The sequence below is a fragment of the Plectropomus leopardus genome, chromosome 20 (genome assembly GCF_008729295.1).
Source record: "Plectropomus leopardus isolate mb chromosome 20, YSFRI_Pleo_2.0, whole genome shotgun sequence".
Lineage (NCBI taxonomy): Eukaryota > Metazoa > Chordata > Actinopteri > Perciformes > Serranidae > Plectropomus > Plectropomus leopardus.
This window is the reverse complement of record NC_056482.1, coordinates 7,765,330-7,786,133: the sequence shown is the minus strand read 5'-3', so window position 1 is coordinate 7,786,133 and position 20,804 is coordinate 7,765,330. Positions and strand designations below refer to the sequence as shown.

The 20,804-nt window shown below is 39.5% G+C and overlaps 1 protein-coding gene across 6 annotated transcripts in view; it reads right to left on the bottom strand.

Annotated features, from left to right (window-relative positions):
* Positions 1–1,425: 1,425 nt before the first annotated feature.
* The window catches only part of garnl3 (GTPase activating Rap/RanGAP domain like 3), a 96,281-nt gene continuing 76,902 nt past the window's right edge, over positions 1,426–20,804 (bottom strand). For 4 of the 6 annotated variants that reach the window (XM_042508769.1, XM_042508771.1, XM_042508770.1 and 1 more), the window contains 11 exons: positions 20,021–20,134; positions 18,513–18,679; positions 17,629–17,787; positions 17,202–17,268; positions 16,478–16,585; positions 14,683–14,801; positions 13,682–13,817; positions 9,914–9,973; positions 5,885–6,103; positions 4,809–4,929; positions 1,426–4,724 (listed from right to left, as the gene is read on the bottom strand). In XM_042508769.1, the coding sequence (XP_042364703.1) occupies positions 4,559–4,724; positions 4,809–4,929; positions 5,885–6,103; positions 9,914–9,973; positions 13,682–13,817; positions 14,683–14,801; positions 16,478–16,585; positions 17,202–17,268; positions 17,629–17,787; positions 18,513–18,679; positions 20,021–20,134 (1,436 nt within the window). In that variant the 3' untranslated portion in view covers positions 1,426–4,558. The remainder of the gene's footprint in view (positions 4,725–4,808; positions 4,930–5,884; positions 6,104–9,913; positions 9,974–13,681; positions 13,818–14,682; positions 14,802–16,477; positions 16,586–17,201; positions 17,269–17,628; positions 17,788–18,512; positions 18,680–20,020; positions 20,135–20,804) is intronic. The other 2 variants (XM_042508773.1, XM_042508774.1) reach the window with 1 other exon arrangement.

Below are 20,804 nucleotides of genomic sequence, written 5' to 3'. Positions count from 1 at the left end.
TTGTTTAAAATAACTGCTCAAATAATAATCATAATAATATTAATAATAATATAGTTCAGTTTCATTTGAGGCCACATTTGATACACAAACATTTACAAGTAGTACTTGGCATTAAAAACGATGGCGATACAATATTTTAAGACACTTGGTGTTTTTTTTGTTCATTTTCTTTCATTTTGATATCACAGAGAGGTTCAGCAACAGTCTAAACAGTAAATATAGATTCAAATACAAAAAAAGAAAAAAAAACAGTGAAAATGCCAAGGGGAGGTAGGAACAAAGAGTACTTGACAGAAATACAGGAGAAATAGTCATAATTGGGAGAAGCAGTGTCACAAACTGTGACTGCTGGGCATCCCCCAGTCACCCACACTCATTCAGAGTAATAAACACGAAAGTAGAGTACCTTTGTAAAAAAAAAAAAAACACAAACAAAAGGAAACCCATCCCATTCTTCTTCTCCTTCCCTTTTGAGTTTTTCTGAGTTGTGTTATAGGTTTGGAGGGGTTCACACTGAGACAGGCAGGAGGAGAACAGAGGAAAGGTGTGAGGGGGGGAAGAGGAGGAGGAGGAGGAGGAGGCTCATGCAAGATCTGAAAGCTGCTGTGTTGTGAAACCACCACATCGAGGTGCTCTCATACCTTTGTTAGCAGAGTCAGAACCACTGCTCCCAGTTAATCACCCTATCTACCAGTGGATCCTTTGGTTTTACTGACTGCTCAGTGACTCAGAACATCTTCCCCGTTTCATGTTCGATTCAGCGCTCACACGGACTCACAGGACTGATGTAACTTCCTCAGCACAAAGAAGAAGTATATTTATGTCAGAGAATGAATTTCTGGAGAAATTGCAGTTAGATTTCCAGCTGCGTAAAAGCTGAGAATAAGGAGTTCAATTAATAGCAAGTGCATATTGTTAGTATTAAATGCATAACAATAACAACAAGTTAAGAACAACTGTACAATTAACCGTTAACAGTGAAGGCAAAAACTGCAGGACATTAATGCATTGGGGCTAAACTGGATGAATTTTGAGCAAAAAATTTCTTGTGAATACTCCATTAGAGATTAGAGTTTTTTTCTGATATTTTTATGCAACTTATTTTTCTTCCTTTTTTTCAATTTATAACAAACACACACTTAATAGCCTTTTTTTTTGACAAAATAAGTGTTTTCTTCTCCCTGACACATGGCCATTGTTCTATTATCTCTTTCATTGTTTTAACTGCATACTTTTCTAATGAAAGGCAAGGCAGGTTAGCAGAGAGTGAAGGCTCTATGGGTTATAGCTTGCATTTAAATGTTTGCTGTGCCCTTATCCAGTAACATTTTTTTAATTTTATGTCTTGAATAAAAAAAAATCATAAGCCCAATAAATTGTAATAGTGTATACTGTTTTTTTTTGTTTGTTTGTGTGTTTTTTTTAAGTTTTATGTTTTCTTTGTTAAGAAGGCCCAGTGAAGCTTTGGTGACCCCTAGTGGGGGTCAGGACCTCCAGCTTGGAAACCAGTAACTGCTGCCATCTATGAGGTGGCAGCAGTTTCACAAAATACTAATTGTTTTTATGCATTTAGAAAAGTATGCAAGGATGTGTTACTCCTGGTGTATGTGGACACGTATATGTGTATTTGTCCTTCTTTGAAGGGCCGAGACTTGCTTTGCTTGTGTGTGTGCCAATTAAGAATCCACCAGCCAAGTTATCTGCTAAGGAACTCCTTGGTGAGATTGATCACCTGCTAGAGGTCAAATAATAGGCAGGAGGGCATGATAGGAGTTGAAATAGCAGGTTAAAATGTATTTTTAAAACCTGCAATAAAACTACTGCAACATCATAGAGATCAAATAAGCCAGCTAATGCCCCTTTTCCTGCTAGATTAAAAAAGCAAAACAAAAAACCCACTACATCCATTAAGATCGTGTTCATTTTCAACCCTTTTTGGACCAAATGCGACGAAGTGTCGCTGGACTTTCTACTGTTTAGTAACCCTGTTTTCCAGGGCGTTAATGACACCAAATTTAACACACCTGCAATTAACAGTTGCAATGGTGATTGTAACTGCCAACAAGAGAGGATACACTCACATTCAAAAAGCGTAATTCCTATCACCTTGATATTTTTATATCGTGAGAGAAAGGGTTCCTGCAATTGAAGGTCTCAGTTAACATTGGTGTCAATGGGATGATGGATGTCATTCCCATCACTTTGAGGCTCACAGCACAAAATGTGCAAGACATTTTGCTTAGATACTTACATCGTTGGAAAGAAGTTTTTGAAGTTTTGTTGAAAAAAAAAAGGGTAAAAACTGTGAGAGTAAGAAGAGGTTGAAGAGAGAAGAGTGAACAGCTCAACCCCACTCTGCAGATGATGCACTCCAACTGTGAACATTAAATCAAGCCATGTGAATGTGGGGAAAATTCAGAAAGACACCAAGGTTTATGAAAGGTATGGACACTAAAAGTAGTCCAACGATGTCCTCAGTGAGCTGAGCATTTTGAAGCTCCAATGAAGTTTCTGTGCTGAACTTTGTCAAAGTAGTTTGGTGCCAAAGGCCGGGGAGATCTAGATGGAACTTTCTGTTTGGGTTTTTAAACATGTCTCCTGAGTCCTTCAGCTTTATGGAAATGCAATGCTGAATCAGTGAAGCACCATTCTGAGTTCATCTTGTTAGAGTTTGGAACAGGAGTGGTTATAAATTTACATAGTAATAACTAATGTCAGGATGTCAGAGATGAATTTGAACAAGTGGGAATAAAATGTTCTTTGTTCAGACTTAATGTTGGCCTTCCTAGAAACATTTTAAAAGAAGAACAATTATTAAATGTTTGGTTGTGACTGCCAATAACTGCTGGCAGGGTCTAACCGAAAACCTGTGAGTTGAGTTTTACAACTTGTCTAGCTGTTTTTCAATAAACACATGGGGTGGTGTGGGAATTACAGAAAACTGGAGTGTAACAGATGTCTGGTGAACTGGCCCATAATTCATAGCTGTACTCTTGCACCAGGGTCTCAGCTGTAAATCTGATGTTCACTGGACATCTGGAATTAAAACCAGCAGGGCCGGTGCACTCTATTCTATAATTTTAATAGGTTATTCCTTTTATACTGGTTTCCATTTTCTACACTTTTAAGTTTTAGTTAATTTTAATGTTTTTTGTTTGTTTTAGTCCCTAAAAGGTAGAACTATATTAATTCAGAATATTTGAAATGGTTTATTGTGCAATATAAACAATATATATTTTAAAATTTCTACATTAATGTTTCAATAATTGGGACTAACTTCAGAAATTATTTTCCTTTTGCTCCTTCCACAATCATGAAATAACAAAAATAAAAATATTTTGCTTTATTTTAGTGCAGTTAGTATTCAAGCTGGTTTTTGCTTTTCCCTTTTTGACTAAATTCAGTTTTTACCATTTTGGTTCATGACAATACACTATATTTTAACTTAAGTTTTGTCTAGAAAATTTTTTTGGCTTCAAATCCTTTGCTGTACGTGCCTCGGGGCAGCTTACATGACAGTCTAATAAAACATCCACACTTTCTCTATCATCTTCGGCTGTGGTTTGCTTTTTGCTGTTATGCTTGGTATGATGTTGCAGCCCTCGTGGTTTCCAAAGAAGCTTTTTTTTTTTTGTCACAATACATGCAGCAAAGGCAGGTCATGCAGTTTTAAGGATGTCTCATCCTTATGGGGTAACATTTGAGTGGATGTGATAGAATGCCTCCTGTTAGTGAATTTATTCAAACTGTATGCGGGGTCACCATAGTAATCTAACATGGACTACAATCATGGCTGCTACTGTCAGACACCAGAACACGGTGGCTGTTAGAGGTTGGATCAGTGGAGGATGCTGGGAAATGGCACTTGTGGGAGACTTTGCCTCCAGCCCTGTCTACCTGTATACTGTGAATAAGGAGAGGAACGAGGACTAATATGTGCAGAGAGCATAAAACATCTTTTACTAAATATGGGAATAAAATTGATTTTTTTTTATAATATATCTATAAATATGCAGCACAGGCATGACAGGCATACACGCCCGTCACTGTGTGTGCATTTTCATGTATAAACAGATGTACACATACATATGCATACCATACAACATCTGAAAGTGGATCGGAAATAATCACATAATATACAAGACATATTTAAGCAACTTCAGAGGGCATTGGGAACGCAGAGATTGTTGTCGTGCCTCGGTGCGCAAATTTACATTCAGTTTGTGGTTTGGGATCAAACCATTATCTCAAGGCTGTTGCAGAACTCTGAATAAACCACGGCATCGTACACAACCTTACCGCCTCTTTGGGTTATTTGCTGCGGGGCAACACAAACACCCAACAAACAGTGGCTGCAGGACTGCTCGCGAAAACGAACGCACACAGACACATCTTCTAACTCCCACTGCACCCATCTACTCCGATGAATGGGGAGACCCAAGAAACAACAAAAACAGAATTCAACAAACAACAAATTAAAAGCAAACCAACCAAAACAATAAAATAATGGTGACAGTACGGGAGTGGGCAGGAAGAGAAGTGCACGGTGGGATTGTCTTCATTTAAGGTCCAGGACATCTTCCTCAAAGGATGTGGAAAGGCCAAACGCGCTGGCGAGAGGCGGGCTCTCTGCTCGCAGCACCACCTTCTCTGGCTCAGCCTCCGAACTCGATGAACAATGCAGCTGCACGTCCAGGTCTGTTTCAACAGACTCTGAGGCTAACCTGTTGTGCACAAAAACACATGGCCTGAGCTCGTGTCAAATCATCAAACTGTTAACTTTGCAATGCTGTGGATGAATCTGTCACCTGTCACTGTTTGTTGACGTCAGTGCTCGTGCTTTGGGGTCTTCCTCTGTGTTCTTCTTGCTCATCTTCCTCTGTTTGACTGTTCCACTGTCTGACTTTCCACTTGGTTCCTCTGTCAAGCCTTCGTTGGTGTGAGACAACAGAAAATGTGCGAATTAAAGGAACAGTTCAACATCTGGGATATATACTCATTTGCTTAGTTGAAGCAAGGTAGATGAAAAGATCAATACCAGTTTGATACCTGTCTCTTCAGTATAAGGCCACAGCTAGCAGCCAGATAGCTCACCTTGAATTTTGACCACCAAAATCGAAACAGTTCATCAGTAAGTCCAAATGGACGTTTGTGCCAAATTTGAAGACATTCCTTCAAGGTGTTCTTGAGATATTGCGTTTATGAGAATGATACAGATGCAAGGTCACAGTGACCTTGACCTTTGACCACCAAAGTCTAATCAGTTTATTCTTGAGTCCAAGTGGACGTTTGTGCCAAATTTTGAGAAATTCCCTTAAGAACTGAGATTTAGCATTTGTGAGAACTGTACGTCTGGACAGACGGACAACCTGAAAACATAACAGCTCCGGCCACAGCTTCGCCAGTGTGGAGGCATGAAAACAAAGCATAAAAACAGCAATTTTTGAACAGGTACACAGTCAACATGCTAATTTGTGAGCTTTAGAGGCACTGGTAGGCCGTTTTTGTTTGGCTAGCTGCTTCCCCATTTCCAGGCTTTTTGCTAGTGAGCTAAGCTAATTGGCTAGCTGTAACTTCATATTTTGCATTTTTAACTAACTCACAACACGAAAGCTACTCGCAAATTTACCACACTGTCAAATTATTCCTTTACCTTTAGACAGACTTGATACTGTAGAAATCCAGTACATAAGCAAAGGCAGACTAAACTTTCTCAATGTAGCGGCTGCTGGCTGTAGCTTCATATTCAGCAAACAAGAAACAAGACGGTTTTATTCTATCCTCTAACTTTCTAAGAAAAGGTCCGAAGGACATTCCCCTAAATGTCAAACTACTGCTGTCATTAAAACGTTAACATAAAGTGAATGTGTTATTTAGTGTTTACCGAGCAGCTCCTTCCGTGTGCGGCTGGCTATCTCTTTAATCTCCATGCGTGACAGTGAAAGCGAGTGCGTGGCGGAGATGAGGGGAGCCGGGGGCACCATGGCAGGGGCCGGCACCGTCAGCACCTTGTTGACCAGAGGGGACTTGAGTGGTCTTTCAATGCTGCGGCCCACCAAGTTACACAGGGGGATCCTGTACATGTGCTTACATGGTGATTCACCTTAAGGAAAGAAACCCAGAGAGCGGAGAAAGGAGTGAGCAGCGGGTAAAGTCAGAGAGAGGGAAGGAAGCAGGTAACATAAGACATGAAAAAAGAAATAAAAAGAGCAAAGATGGGAATAAAGTGTCAGAAAAGATACACAGATAAAGGGTGGGGAATGTGTATCAGTTAATGAGAAATTCATAAAACTTCTGGCCTGAGGCACTATGTTGTTTGGCATGTTTTAGCTCATTAGATACGGAAATGCATTTCTATTAAAAGTATATCTTTTATGACTTTCCACACAGCCACTTTACATTTTGTCCATGTATTTGTCCACAATTACATTATTGTTGCATGTAATGTAAGTGGGAGTAGTGACTATTTCTTGAACTAGTATGAAGTTTGGGAAATGTTATTTTGTTTTCTTGTCTAGAGTAAATGAGAAGATGGATACCACTCTCATTGCTGTCTGGTAAACGGCCACATTTTCTCCTCTGCCCATGCATTTGGCATTTATCTCTTTGGAAAACATCTGTGACTCTAATGTAGCTAATGCAAATAGGTACATCCAAGGGCTAGCTGTTTCCCAGTTCACTCCAAAATCAAAAATACCCATTTTTCCTCCTACCTATAGTGCTATTTTTCATTTTAGATTAATTTGGTGTGAGTTGTCAAGTGCTGGAGATATTGGTCGTAGAGATGTCTGCCTTCTCTCCAATATAATGGAACTAAATGGCACTCGGCTTGTGGTGCTCAAAGAAAAAAAAAAGAAAAAAAAGGGGGAAAAAAAAGATAAAAGAAACCAACAACAAGTCAACAGCAATGTCTCTTTCCAGAAATCACTGCACGGTTACTCAAGATAGTCCACAGTCCTTGTTGTGACTATTTTTTTCTTTCTACCAAACTACACCCACCAAACGAGTAACCGGGTCATGATTTCTGGGAGAAACACAAAAAAACATTGTTGTTGAGTTTTTCAAATGTACTTTGGGTGTTTTGAGCACCGCAAGCTGAGTGCCATTTAGTTCCATTATACTGGAGAGAAGACAGATATTTCTATGGTAGAAATTGCCAACACTCGGCAACTTTATACATAGCTATAGGTAAGAGGAAAAATATACATGTTTAACTTTGGGGTGAACTATCCCTTTAAACCTCTTCATTATATAAAGACGTGGGAGTGGTATCGACCTTCTCGTGTAATTCCTGGCAAGAACAGGAAATGCCATATTTCCCAAAATATCAAATTATGGATTTGAAACCCCTCTTGCCTCTTGGTGGTGCATTCAAAGACCCTCTAACTTACGACTGACTAAAGCGTTGTTCTTATGTGCTGCACTGATGGAAAAAATCAAACCCACAACGTAAACAGGAGGCAAACACACACTGTAAATATTGGTCAAAGCGTTACTTGGTAATTTGATGTTGTTAAAAAGAGTCCTTGAATGCACCATAAGAGGAGGTTTTGAATCAGACACTGATTGCAACAGCACAATTAGAAAGAGAAAGTCAGTTCCATAGCACAGTAAAATTAATGATAAACAACAGCTGGCTAAAGTGTAACAAATTTATCCAAAAACCAAAATATGCACAATAACCTACTTTTTTGACTTTGAGTCTGGAGGTTGACGAGCTGATGCAATAGAACCAAACCTCCATATTCAAATGAAGACACTCGAAAGTGATTAATAGTTCCATTTACCGAAACAGCATTTGATCTTAAAATGAATCATTCTTACTGCATTGAGCTAATGTGATATAACTGTTCAGTTGTAGACATTTATAGCAGACCATCTATTATTCCACAGAGATTATAAACGCTTAAAGTCTGTTTGGGACACACTAAATGAGTGTTTAGAGTTTTTTAAAATGGCACAATCTGCAGCATACCAAACCTGCAGTGCTCAAATTGAGCCATCAGGGAGCAGTATTGCAGTACAGCGGCTACAGTCTGCTCCACTGAGGCAGCAACAGAAATGAGACGGAATCAATGTGGTGAGGCTACGGCGGCGCACAAAGAGGACCGTCTCAGCTGAAATGTCAGCGGGTGAGAGGTTAGCAAAGAGCCACGGAGAAAAATAGAGGGTCACTGCTGATGTTTGACAGGTACACTGTGTTAGTGTTGTCAGAGATCCTCTTCCGTACCTGTAGTGTCATACAGCAGAAATGGCATATAACGGGAAAGTTTGGATTTTTTGAAGTAGGGTTGAATGGTGTACTTATTTGTAGTCAGTGTACTAAATACAGTAGATGGTTGTCAGCACGCTCCCAGTTTGGAGAAGCGGTTTGTAGTGTGACATGGAAGCTAAGCCATATAATGCTGTTAATAGGGGTCAGCAATAAAATGTATTTTAGCCATCGCAGGGGAATCAAAATCAGTTTGAGTGCACACAATACTAAGAGTATTTTGACTGCTTTACTGTTCCTTCAGACAGTCATTTTTGATGGGGAAGCCAGCTTTAGTTCCCCGTCTATGCACTGGTCAAAGCCTCCAGACTCCATAGAGAAAAACAGCAATTTTAGCTCCGTGACCACAGGAGCTGCTGGTCTGCTGCTGCCTTGACTTAGGGGATTCTAAATGAACTCATTTAGATACCAAACTCACACACAAAAAAAAAAAATAACAACTGATCGAGGCAAGACGTGCAAATACCGTCAGTATAGCGTACACTTAAACGGATATTGATGTTTTTTAGGTGGGACTTGTTTTTTAGGTGGCTAAATATATGTTTTATTGTGGCCCCCATCCACAGCAGTACATCCCTAAGCTTCTTTGTCGGACTCCAGCCTGTTTCTCCAAATTTGGGACATGCCGACCGCCATCTACTATATGCAATACACTGACTATTGAAAAGTACCTAATACAACCCCACTTCAAAAAATCTGAACGATCCCTCTAAATCAAAATGTTGGGAAAGCATGCAGTTATCTGGAATATATAATCACAGAGATCAATATATTCCACATGCGTTTCTGGACCAGGGGAAGTGTCACACTGCATCACACTGGCAGATGATTTAAGCATAAATATTAGGAAGGTTTTAATTGAATTCTCCACAGCAGAGGGATGTTTGGCTGCAGGTCTTTGGCATGCGTTCGAGCCAGTGGATGGAGGTGGCGGCTAGCAGCCACATTAGTAACATCATCTTGTTCACAGTACTGATGCGATTACATCAGATGAAACCCTCCCCAAGGAGCAGATACAGCAGGCGCACAGGCAGTTAGAGGATGGGATTTTTGTCAGCACCCCTTCCAACCTCTCTCTCCCGCATCCTCACCCCCCCCCAGATTGTGGCACCGCTGTTTGGACTACCACTTTGGATCGAAGAGAGGGGCTGACAAAAGTCTCCATGGCGACAGTGCAATCTGTAAATCATGCTGCGGCAGACGTGTCTTCTCCTTCCCTCTTTCCCTTTTCTCCCTCCTTCTCTCCCAACCTCCTGCTTGTACACAACCCCTCCCTTTCTCTCCCGCATTCATGTATACCTCCTCTGCACCCCCCCACCTCCCCTGCTAGTAATATTAAAACCCTCCGCTGTGATCGACGTTATCTCCTCTGCCTCACTTTTTTTTTATTTCACTTTGCACTCTATCACCTTCTCTCCCCTCTCACTCTCCTCTCGCACTAATGCTTTAATTAGTAAAGACAGAAAGGGGGGAGGGGATGGGGAAGACATAATGTTCACTTAACATTCAACCAACGTTCAAGTCAACATGCCGCCTTGGAGCAGACAGGGTGGTAACACTCTGGGAGCATGTGCATGTTAGTGGGGCGGCATTATGAGCGTTATTGTCATGATCTGAGTCGAGGGAGAGATCCTGCAGTACCTTCGGCATCCTTAGACATGTACAGGGAAAGCTTGGTACCATAGGGGATCCGTATAGAATCTGAACCAGGGATGAAGAAGAGGGTTACACAAACTGATCACACACAGTGCTGTCACATATTTAACTTTCTGCTCAACTGTTTGGTAGAGCACATTTTAAGTCACTATATCTTAATGAAAAATGTGTTCAATCCAAATCAATCTGACTGAGCCATCTCTACCATTCGGTTTAGGTCTGTTAGGACAAAAAAAAATCCAATAGATGTCGCTGTGTCTTTAAACAGTCTGCCCTTCTCAGCTCACCTCCGACAAGAAGTTAAGTAACTAGAAAAATCACTCCAGACATGAGGACTCGTGTGGAGGTTTTTTTTTAAAGGTAGGCATATTTTTTCGACATGTTCGAGTTTCAGAGGTTTTACCGAAAAAGATTTATGCAACTTTATACAAAAAATAGAAATCTAATAAGGGACAAAACATGCTCTACCAAACCGTTATTTTGGCCCTCTATGGCAAAGGAAGTGAAGCTAAGCTAATGAAATTAAAATGGGCTATTTGCTAAGATGTAAATGAACTTCTGATGATTAATTCTTGTGACATGATGCAATTAATTTTATCCATTACATACATGGTGAAAAACAATAGTAAGTATGATTTTTCACTGTCTAAATACATGTTTTTATGTCAAATGTACTGATGCTTAGATAGTAAATGTACATTTTTTCTTTCATAAAATAAAAAAAGGATGAATATTCATAAAAATTCACTGTTAAGATCATAAATTCAATATTATTGCATTATATATTTGGTGAAAGAAAATTTCTTTCAAGCTCCTGTAATGGTATGTATGTATGTATTAGGTATTTTTGGGGGCTGCCTTTATTATGATAGGACAGCTGCTGAAGTGTGAAAAGGGAAGAGAAAGAGAAGGAATGACATGCAGCAAAGGGCCGCAGGTGGGTAAGGACACAGCCTCCGTATAGGGCACCTGCTCTACCAGCTGAGCTACTGGATGCTTCCTGTGCTGGTCATTATGCATGGAAATAATATTAGTACTGGTAATACTACTATTCCCATGATCACAAATTGAAATGTGATACGACACTATCGTATTACAGCATTAAAACAGTTGATGATTTATGATTTTCTGTTTTACCGTGACTAGCCATCTCAACCTTTTGGTAGAGGCCCATATTTAAATAATTATTGGGTATGTTAAAATTAAAATTAACACTGATTTCTGTAGTTATAGCCCTAAGGCTATAAAAAATGCAAATGCATTTTTTTTCTATTGCTTTTTTTTACTTGATGAAGACTTTAAAGGGTTAAGGCACATAGAGTAGGTTGCAAGTCAGGTGTACGACTCCCAGTGATGCAGGATGCATAACCAGCTGAAACAGGAGAAAATGAAAACCCCTTTAAAAGAAATTACCCGAATCAGAACCTAAAAGCATAAAGCCCCGTTCCTCGGCTAATTGCAGCAGTGACAGCCGAATGTTCCTCCCTGTTAGCCTTAATGGGACCTGTAAATACCCGCTCCCATCAGCAAAGCAGAGAAGGACTGCCTTGATGATGCGTACAATCAGGACATTTTAATAACTGTTTTTTCTTGTCCTTCCCTGCAGCAGTCAGAATTGCATGGATGCATTTGAGGTTATTTCCCTTTCAACATCTAGAAATGAACATTGACATTGCCTTGATCCTTAGGTCTGTTCGTGCTGAATGACAAACCTGTATTACATTAACGACAGTTGCGCATCACAAATATGGCCCATTGTGAGACAGATGTAACAATCTAGAAGAGGTCAGCCACGGGGGGGAGGTGCTTCGAATGGTCAAATACACAATAAAAGAAGCAATAGGGAGCGAAAGTGGGCTGGAGGGTGGGGAGGAGAGGCTAATATTGATCCTTTATCATCCTTGAAAGCCTTCTCTGCCTCTGAGGACACTTACTGTGTGCCCTTGAATGGTGGTGGTGGGAGGTATGTGGGTGATAGTCCGTTCCTCTTTTTGTGATTTGTAAGAAATGAAAAGGATCATAGCGATGTTTTTGAATGTTTCAGTCCTTTAGCTGCAAATTACATTTCCATAACTGCCAACTATTTTTTACGTTGCAACCATAATCTTCCATTCATTTAAATATATACGCAACTTTTCCACATTAAAACATCTAAAAAACGACGAGAGCAATGTAATGTATTTTGTTGAGTTGTGTACTTACATTATCCCCATTATTATTCCCGAGGAATCTGTAATTTTGTTCATGGAAACAGTTGTCATATCTCCTTAGTGCATGCGTCAGTTGTGATTGTTTTAGAAGTTGTTATAAATTGACTTTATCCAGTTTTAAGCCGTGTTTTTTCTATGATACACTTTTTAGATCATGGTCATTTTTACTTGTTTTAACCAAACGACTTCAGTCATTTAAGTTATCAGAGACCCAAACTGAGGCAAATTTTAGCGGCAGTTTGGAGTCATTCCCCACATACACCATCTGTTTTTGTTAATGCAGTCTTGAGTGCAAAATTTAACCAAACGAAAACTAAAGTCACTATTTCAGGATATTTGAAGCTTACATATATATATATATATATATATATATATATATATATATATATGGAGCTTTACATCTCTAGTAAGAGTCAACAAGGATGTAGATATGTTGGAAAATATTGATCATTAAGTTCTGTGTCTTGGTCTTGTAATAGGATTGTTGACATTGAGAAAAATATAGTGTAACACCAGCCCTATTCTTTCAATGTGCAGAATAATTTTATGTTATCATTTCACTGTGTTCATGACTGTGTTTCTTCTATGCAAGATTTTCTGACATTACATCAGTTAAAGGCTGGATGTCAGAGTGTCCTTGAACTCACCAGCAGGTCAAGTTTTTAAAATGATTGAGGTTTGCAATGACAAATGAAACAGTGTCTATAAAACAAAAGCAATCATAATTCATTGTAATGCATTCCCTTTTCTTATATTTAAAAGCCCCGGCAATCAGCTTCTTACTCTGCATGAACACAATTTTTTTTTGGCAAAGTTTTCACACAAGAGCATTTTCTCTCTCCATTGTTTCTCTGCTATTCTCCCTGGGTGTTTTTCTTTTTTTTAACTTGAACTCTAACTTCAGTTGTTGCGTATTTATTCATGCATATTTGATGTCTTTGAGAAATACTTTTTAATATTAGGGATCTGAAAACATGTTTCGGGGGGCCTTAAAGTTGCTGCAAGTCGGTTTTCATATTGTACTTAAAGAAGTGGAAGTAAATGGCTGGATATTCCTCTTACATTTGTGGAAAATGCTCAGCTATAATGCAAAAATAACATGGTTTTTGGTTAATGGGCAAATATATTGAAAAGTATCAGTAGGGTTATATGAGGTATAGTGAAAACAAACAAAGCTATTGAGAGGAAACTTGACAATCTGGATCCTTCTCCATGCCAGTCTGAATAGTGCCAACGATTTGGTAATAAAATTGAATTATGTCAGTATGAACAGTAAGAAAGGATGAGTTCATAATAATGCAATTAAATATGTTGCCCCAGAAAACCACACATGATTCGACTGTGAGAAAGCGGGAACTCTGGTGGAGAAAGGCCGAACCATTCTGCTAAGACAAATTTATGTAAATGGTTCATGAGCTTAAGGGCTAACACGACGGCGCTCCAAACTCAAACAGGTCTGCAGGCAAAGTTGACTTTTGAAAACCTTTCATAGTCAAGCTACTACTATCAACATCCTCAGGTGATTTTGCTGTGCGGGGCTTACCATCACCGAGCGGCGAAGGGAACACGGGCATCTCGTAGCCCGTAGGCGTCTGCGGGGAACTCTGGGAACTGGTGTCTCTTGAACTGCAGTTGGAGGCTGAGCTCACCGGAGCCGATGAAACAAAATAAATGTCCGACTGTGGGTGGAGAGAGAGGACAGAAGAGGAAATTAGGTCAATACAGAGACATGACGAATGTGTAAGGATGCCAAGAAATACAAAGAATATTAAGAGGACAGGAAGGGCAGAGGCACAAGAAAAACATAGAAAGAAAAAAGATCTTATGAGGATAGGGGAGGACAATGTGTTATTACATGGCAGGTGCACTGTGGTCTTTTGAAATTATCTATGTGTATGAATTATGAGCATATTATTGATTTGTAACCATGCAGATTGCCGGCCATATTTCCCACCAGAGTAGTAAAGATTGATTGAAATGAGAAAGCTGAGACAGCTACTTCTATAACGCAGAGTAAGGCCTTCTAACGCTGAAAACACTCACAAGCTGAAGTGAAACAAAGTGTGTTGCAGGTACACATGATGCATTTCTACTATCAAATCACCTGACTTGGCAAATTGGCTTTATTTATTCATTTATTTATTATTTCAAAAAGCATTAGAAGAAGATAATGAGCAACAAAAGAAGAAATGACCCAAAGAACATGAAAATTACCTGAAAAATTAACCCCTAAATTAAAAAAACAACTTAAAATAATAATAATTCTGTAAAATAATTCACTATACTATAGTACTGTTGTAGTGGTGTCAGTAAAATTATCTGAATGATAGAATTGTGGAGAATCTTACCAAGCTGACAATGTGAGTAGGATGTCCATCTTGACAAAAGTTTAAACATATATACATCAGACCCGACGTGTAAAAGGGTCTGGCCGGTTTATTAGGACTGGGCTTTTTTTTTATGGTTAAAAAATATATTTACAAAAGTGTACATTGCTGACAAAAGCAGGGCATGGAAATTTTAATAGCTGTCAATCATACTAACCCGAGAAGCAGTCAACTGAAGCTCTGGGACGACTGCTGTGTACACAAGGTTGCCATTGACCACCAGTCGGATCTCAATGGAGTCCGTCGTGAAGGCCAGGATATAAGGAAATGCACAAACTGCAAAGACAACATGAGAATAAAATAAAACCAGCTGCAAATAATCAACAAGGGATGAGGCTGAGTTTCACTGGAAAAAAACAATAAATTAACATTTTTTAAATTGGCTCAACTGCCCAACTCCCAAAATGCGAGACATTTGATACTTTCACCCAGAATGGCATTTTGAAATGCCATCATTAGCCGATGATATATGCAGAAAAATGAGCGACACAACAATCGAGCTGAACATCTCTCTTAGGGGCTCTGGATGCTTCCCCTCTCCTCTGTTTGATGGGAAATGTGCAACGAGGTGAGAGCTAACTACGGCACAGCATGGATGCCAGTGTTTATGAGGGAAAAAAGATTCTGTAAAGCCTCCAACAAACCCTCCGACAGGTGCAACTTGACAAGAGAAAAGAGTTGAAGAGTTAAGACATGATCGAGCAGGATATGATTTAATTATAGGCCTTGTTTGATTGTAACAAGTCTAATAGTTAGTCTGAGTCTGCTAGACTAAATGTAAGTTGCCTTACAGTTGCCTATTTACACAACCAGCAGATTTTTATGATTATGACTTTATTAGGATCCCCAGTAGCGGATGCATAGCACAGCTGGAACATCCATCCATGACATCAGATTAGTGTCTAATCATTAGACACTTGCAGACAAAACAAACAACTGATACTACAAATCTGAAAAGTTTAACTAACAATCTTTTGATCTCATACTGTATATATTGTGCGTTTACATTATCTATACTTTTATTCAGCCATTTTAACCCTTTGAAAACTAGGCAAATGTGCTAGATTTCTTTCAAAAACATTAGAGGAAGGCATTGTGCAGCTCAAGGGGAAATGAACCAAAATTTAGCAAGAAATTAATAAAAAGTGCCAAAAAAAATTACCTGAAAATTAGCCCTTGCCCCTAAGAAAAATAATAATAATAAAGTAAAAGACAAAAACAAACAAGAAAATTACTTTAAAAAACACGCTTAAAAATAACTTTCAATGTACAATTATGATAATTATGAATATAAGTTTCTGGACTTTTTTTTCTATTTCATTTTTAATTAAAAAAAATGTAGCTTCATAAAACTACTCATGTCAAGATCTGTTGATTAGCTTGAGTAAAGATCATAATTTCTGGAAAGAGAAATTGTATTTTTTTGGCACTTTGAGCACCAAAAAAACAAGTGCCATCTAGTTTTATTATATTGGAGAGAGTGCATCTCTCCTCCAACAGTCCGCAGCTCACAACAGAACAGTCTGGACTGATAAATAGTACTACAGGTAAGAGGACAAATATGTATTTTTGTTTATGGATATTTTCATGTAAACTGTCCATTTAAATGTAACTTTTCATCACAGGCTCTCCAACATGTTTCAGTACATTTGATTTATTACTCAGCACACTTTGTTATTGCTGATTTCAGTGTGTGTGAGTGCCTCTGTGTGCATTTTGTTATCAGCTGGGTCACAGCTTTAGTATCAGTTGTATTTGCTTTCCATCACCTTCTCCTTTAATAAGAACATGCACAAACACAGACACGCGCACATGTGTGCACACACAAATAATCTCATTGGCCAATTGGATGCTTGTGGCTACACAAGATGTTTCCATAGTGACAGCAGGCTCTGGCCAGGCCAGCAGAATGGGCTGGGTGGGGCCTAAGCATTGCTGCCGTGGTAACTTACCAATAGCATTTGGCATCTGGTTCCAGCTGAAGTGGAAGTCGGAGGTGTTGGACTGGATCATCGGTGTGGAGCCGTTGAATGGACAAACTTTCTTATAGTAGCAAATATCTGTAAGAGACCCAGAGGAAACAGGATGAACTGTTTTAATACTTTTTTGTGCTAGTGTTGTTTTTTTTGTCTGTGTTTTATAAGAAATCTGAGACACATCTGTTCTATTATCAAGACATAATAAAAAGCAAACAAAAACGTAAGTAGGTGGCTGCATTTTCAAAATCAATATCTGACTTTTTGATACTCTTGAGCAGTCTGTGCTGAATGATTTGTACTCCAGGAGAATGCAGCGTAAAAAACATTCGGCCACCACATGGTTGTTTACCTCCGCGCACCAGTCAAGTTGCAATTTACATCCATGTTATCCATGTGATAAATCTGAGGAAACTCCCTCAAGGCCCTCTTGAGATATTGCAATCATGAGAATGTCCACCAAACTTTAATCAGTTCAAGTTGTGCGAAATTTTAAGGAATTCCCTCAAGGTGCTCTTGAGATATTGCTTTCACAAGAATGAGACAGGGAGGTCACAGTGACCTTGACCTTTGACCACCAAAATATAATTGTTCATCCTTGAGTCCAAGTGGACATTTATGCTTAATTTGAAGAAACTCCCTAAAAAGCATTTCTGAGATGGCATAAAAAGATCTCACATATTCAGAAATGATGACTCACAGTTGTAACACAGCAGCAGACCCGCCTCCCCGTCTTCATACACATCGATGGCTGCTACAAAATTTACCTGCAGGCAGAGACGAGTCAGTTTAGGGGAAATCACTTCAACAAGATCCAAAGGTTAGTTATGACAGATAATACCAGGTCACATACCCTCAAGGTACCAGGCAGTATAAAAGATTTCAACTGCAGTTTGTTATGTATTTTTGTTACTCTTTCAAGAGGAAAAAATGTTAAAGCAGAATAAGACAGTTTATTAGAGCAGCTGTTCATCCTCCAGCCTACTCATTCATGTGTCTTCCCCAGCTGCTGGCTGTGAATGACAACGTGTTGATTCACCCAAGCAGTCTGGTAATCAGCGGGTAAATAAAGCCACAAACTGGGCCACTCAAACTGTGGCTTGCTTGTGCCTGCACGTGTGCCTCACCCTGTTGGCGTCTACATGGTGTAGCCGGTAGGCATCTCCAGTGCTCTCATTGATCAGGTCAAACTGATGTTTGTAGGCCACACAGATCATATTGTCATTTTCCCCCGTTGGCCCGTCCACCAGCGCCATCACCACCGGCGGGTCACACAGACAGATCTCCTAAAGGGCCAATGATACACAATAACTTCAGAGATCACATACATATGTTTAATCACTTTTATAAACTTATATGTTTGCCTGTATAGAATATTTTGATTTAGGACGGGGGCTTTTTAAGGTCTGACCATCAACACCATCTCTTCGTGTTGATTTACACCCTCAGTAATGGCAAACAACATTTATATACAAGATCCAAAAATAATGACACTCTCGTTTTCTTGCTTCTGTTTGGTAAAAAGTCATGATCTAGGTTTTGGAACTACTGTTCCAGTAATGCTATGGGCAATATAGCTATAAATTATATACTGTTTATAAAGTTTAATTTTTTCAACCAGTATTTGTTAACATTTTGGCAAACTGGCAAAGCATGCCGAATTAGTCATTAGCAGTTCTTATTCGCAATGCATCCATGGATGTACAAGCAACTATTTTATACGGAGGAAAACTTGAAAATGTTGAGATTTATTTGATATGGACACTGGACATAATGTTATCCCTGGAAAGTGTGAGTCACACAAAATCTAAAAACAAAACAAAAAAAAGTATCATGTCTCTGTGTTCACACTTGATATAATCTTGACTCCAAAATATAGCATATGTAGCATATATAGTATATGTAGAATATGTAGCATATGTAGTATATGTAGCATTTTAAATGCCTCCCATTCATTCATTTTCCATGTTTTTTTCCATTTTTCAATTCACTTGTGTGGAGTTTGTTGTACCCGTATGTACTGGAACTCCTCCACTGGTGAGTCCGCTCCTGATGCGACAGCACTGAAGCCCTCAAAACGTGGATGTTTCCTGGTGATGAGGAGGAGTTTGTTCCTGATGGCTGCTACTATCCTCAGCTCTGAACCGTGGTGGGTGTTGATGGAGTACAAATGACAGCCTGGGACAAAGAGGAGGAGGGTGGGGGGAAGATATGAAGAGACAGAAAGTACATTAGACATGTGCTGTGCTGTAGGTGGTTTTTCTCTGGCATCATCCCACAGATCGATGCATCCGCTACGGACAGCTGGCATGACACCAGAAGCAGGTCAAAGGTTGCGAGTTTGCGCTGCTAAAAAGGACGTTCAGAAAGGTCAAAACTTCCTGCTTTAGGCTGACATGTCTGAGTGCATTAGGAGGAGATCTCTTAATGGCCAGTATGAACAGCAGAAATAATTGCAGTAAGCAATGAGAAATACCCCCTTGTGATTGTATGCCTCAGAGAACGAGTCATTTTGCAGTTATAGTTTACAACCATATCTGCTGAGGTTCCTATGTGGCGGTGACAGTTTACAATGCTTCAAATGTTGCTGCAAATGTTGAAGCTACATATTCTATATCATGGACACTTCACATACATCTTTAACACGGCAGCACAAAACATTTATGCAGTCAGCAGAGTTTCAAGTTGGGCACCTAAGATAAGTGTCACCAATTCAGTACCTGACCAAATGTCTCCCCTTTTGATCCTGAGTTATGGTGTTTAATGATGGCCGGAAAAGTGTTTTCGCAGAACACATTATGTAAAATTGACCTTTGAATTTTTGGATAGACGTGTGCGTGAAATTTCGTCATAATTACAGAATGAATTATGAATGTGTTATAGCCAAATACATGTTTTGTCACAATGACCTTGACCTTTGACCACTAAATTCTAAAGGTTCATTCTTGCATCCAAGTGGACGTTCATGTCAAATTTGAAGACAGTGAAGGTGTTCTTGAGATATAATGTTCACGTGAATGAGGCAGACGCAAGGTCGTGGTGACCTTGACCATATACTACCAATTTCTAACCAATTCATCAGAGTCCGAGAGGATGTTTGTGCCAAATTTCAGGAAATTTCCTCACGGCCTTTTTGAGACATCACATCCATGAAGATGAGACAGATGCAAGATCACATAAGTCTTGACCTTCGACCAACAAAATGTTGTCACTTAATCTTTGAGTCAATTGAATGTTAGTGAAACATTTGAAGAAATTCCCTCAAGGCCTTCTTGAGGTATCACGTTCATGAAAATGGGATGGATGTATAGACATACCTACAGACGGACGGACAGAAAACCCAAAAATATAATGCCTCGGGCCACAGCTATCGCCCACACAGAGGCATAAAACTGTTTAATTTGCACCTGATTATTGTTATAAGAAAGCTGAGACATTTTTTCTTTTTTTGTTTGTTGCAGGGATTAATTTGCAGTATGAGCAACACTGTTTATATTTTTGCATGCCTTGTGTTTGTACCTTTAGTTTTCTCCAGTTTATTCTCCCGGCTGTCACACTTGCTTCTGACGAGCTTCTCCTCCAGGCCTCTCTTGAGCGCGCTCAGTCTGTACACATAGAGCCGAGCGTCCTTCCCTGGAAACAAAACAAAAGCCACTTCTGTTTTGCATGAAGGTTACTCTTAATTTGCCGGCTCTTTTTTAGCCTCCTCCCACGGCCAGACAATGGAGCTGTGCTGCAGGAGGATTACTAGAAGGCTTCTTAAGGCTTGCGCTCTCTCAGAAGCTTAATCAAAGCCCACACACAGTCGTGACAAATGTTTGCGCTGCCATCACATAATCACTATCAAAACCGAGTCAACCCTGTTTGTCAATATTAGGGTTAGCTAATCATCTGCAGGGTAATTAATTACATGCTCTTCTGGTTGAGGCAAACATGAGACGAATCCTGCAGCTGTTTGTTAGTGTTCAGCGACTCCTTATATGTTCTATATGTTTTATGCTTGTATGTTTCATTTTATGCGTCTCTGTACACGTGTCAGCCCTTCATAGCCCATTTCAGGCGTGCAGGATAAACAGACACACACTCTCTTATACAGACATGCACAAACACAACCTCGACAGGAATCGGTTCTCTATAGGTCAGCATCCTTAGATCGCAGCCAGAGATCAATGTGTTCACAGGGCCAGTGGAAGTGGAAAGGGTAAGCATGTACTCGGCAACACAGAGGGAGATAACAGATGAAATATGAAAGAGGAATTATAATAATGAGAAGGAAGATAAATACTGCTGAAATGAAGAGTGA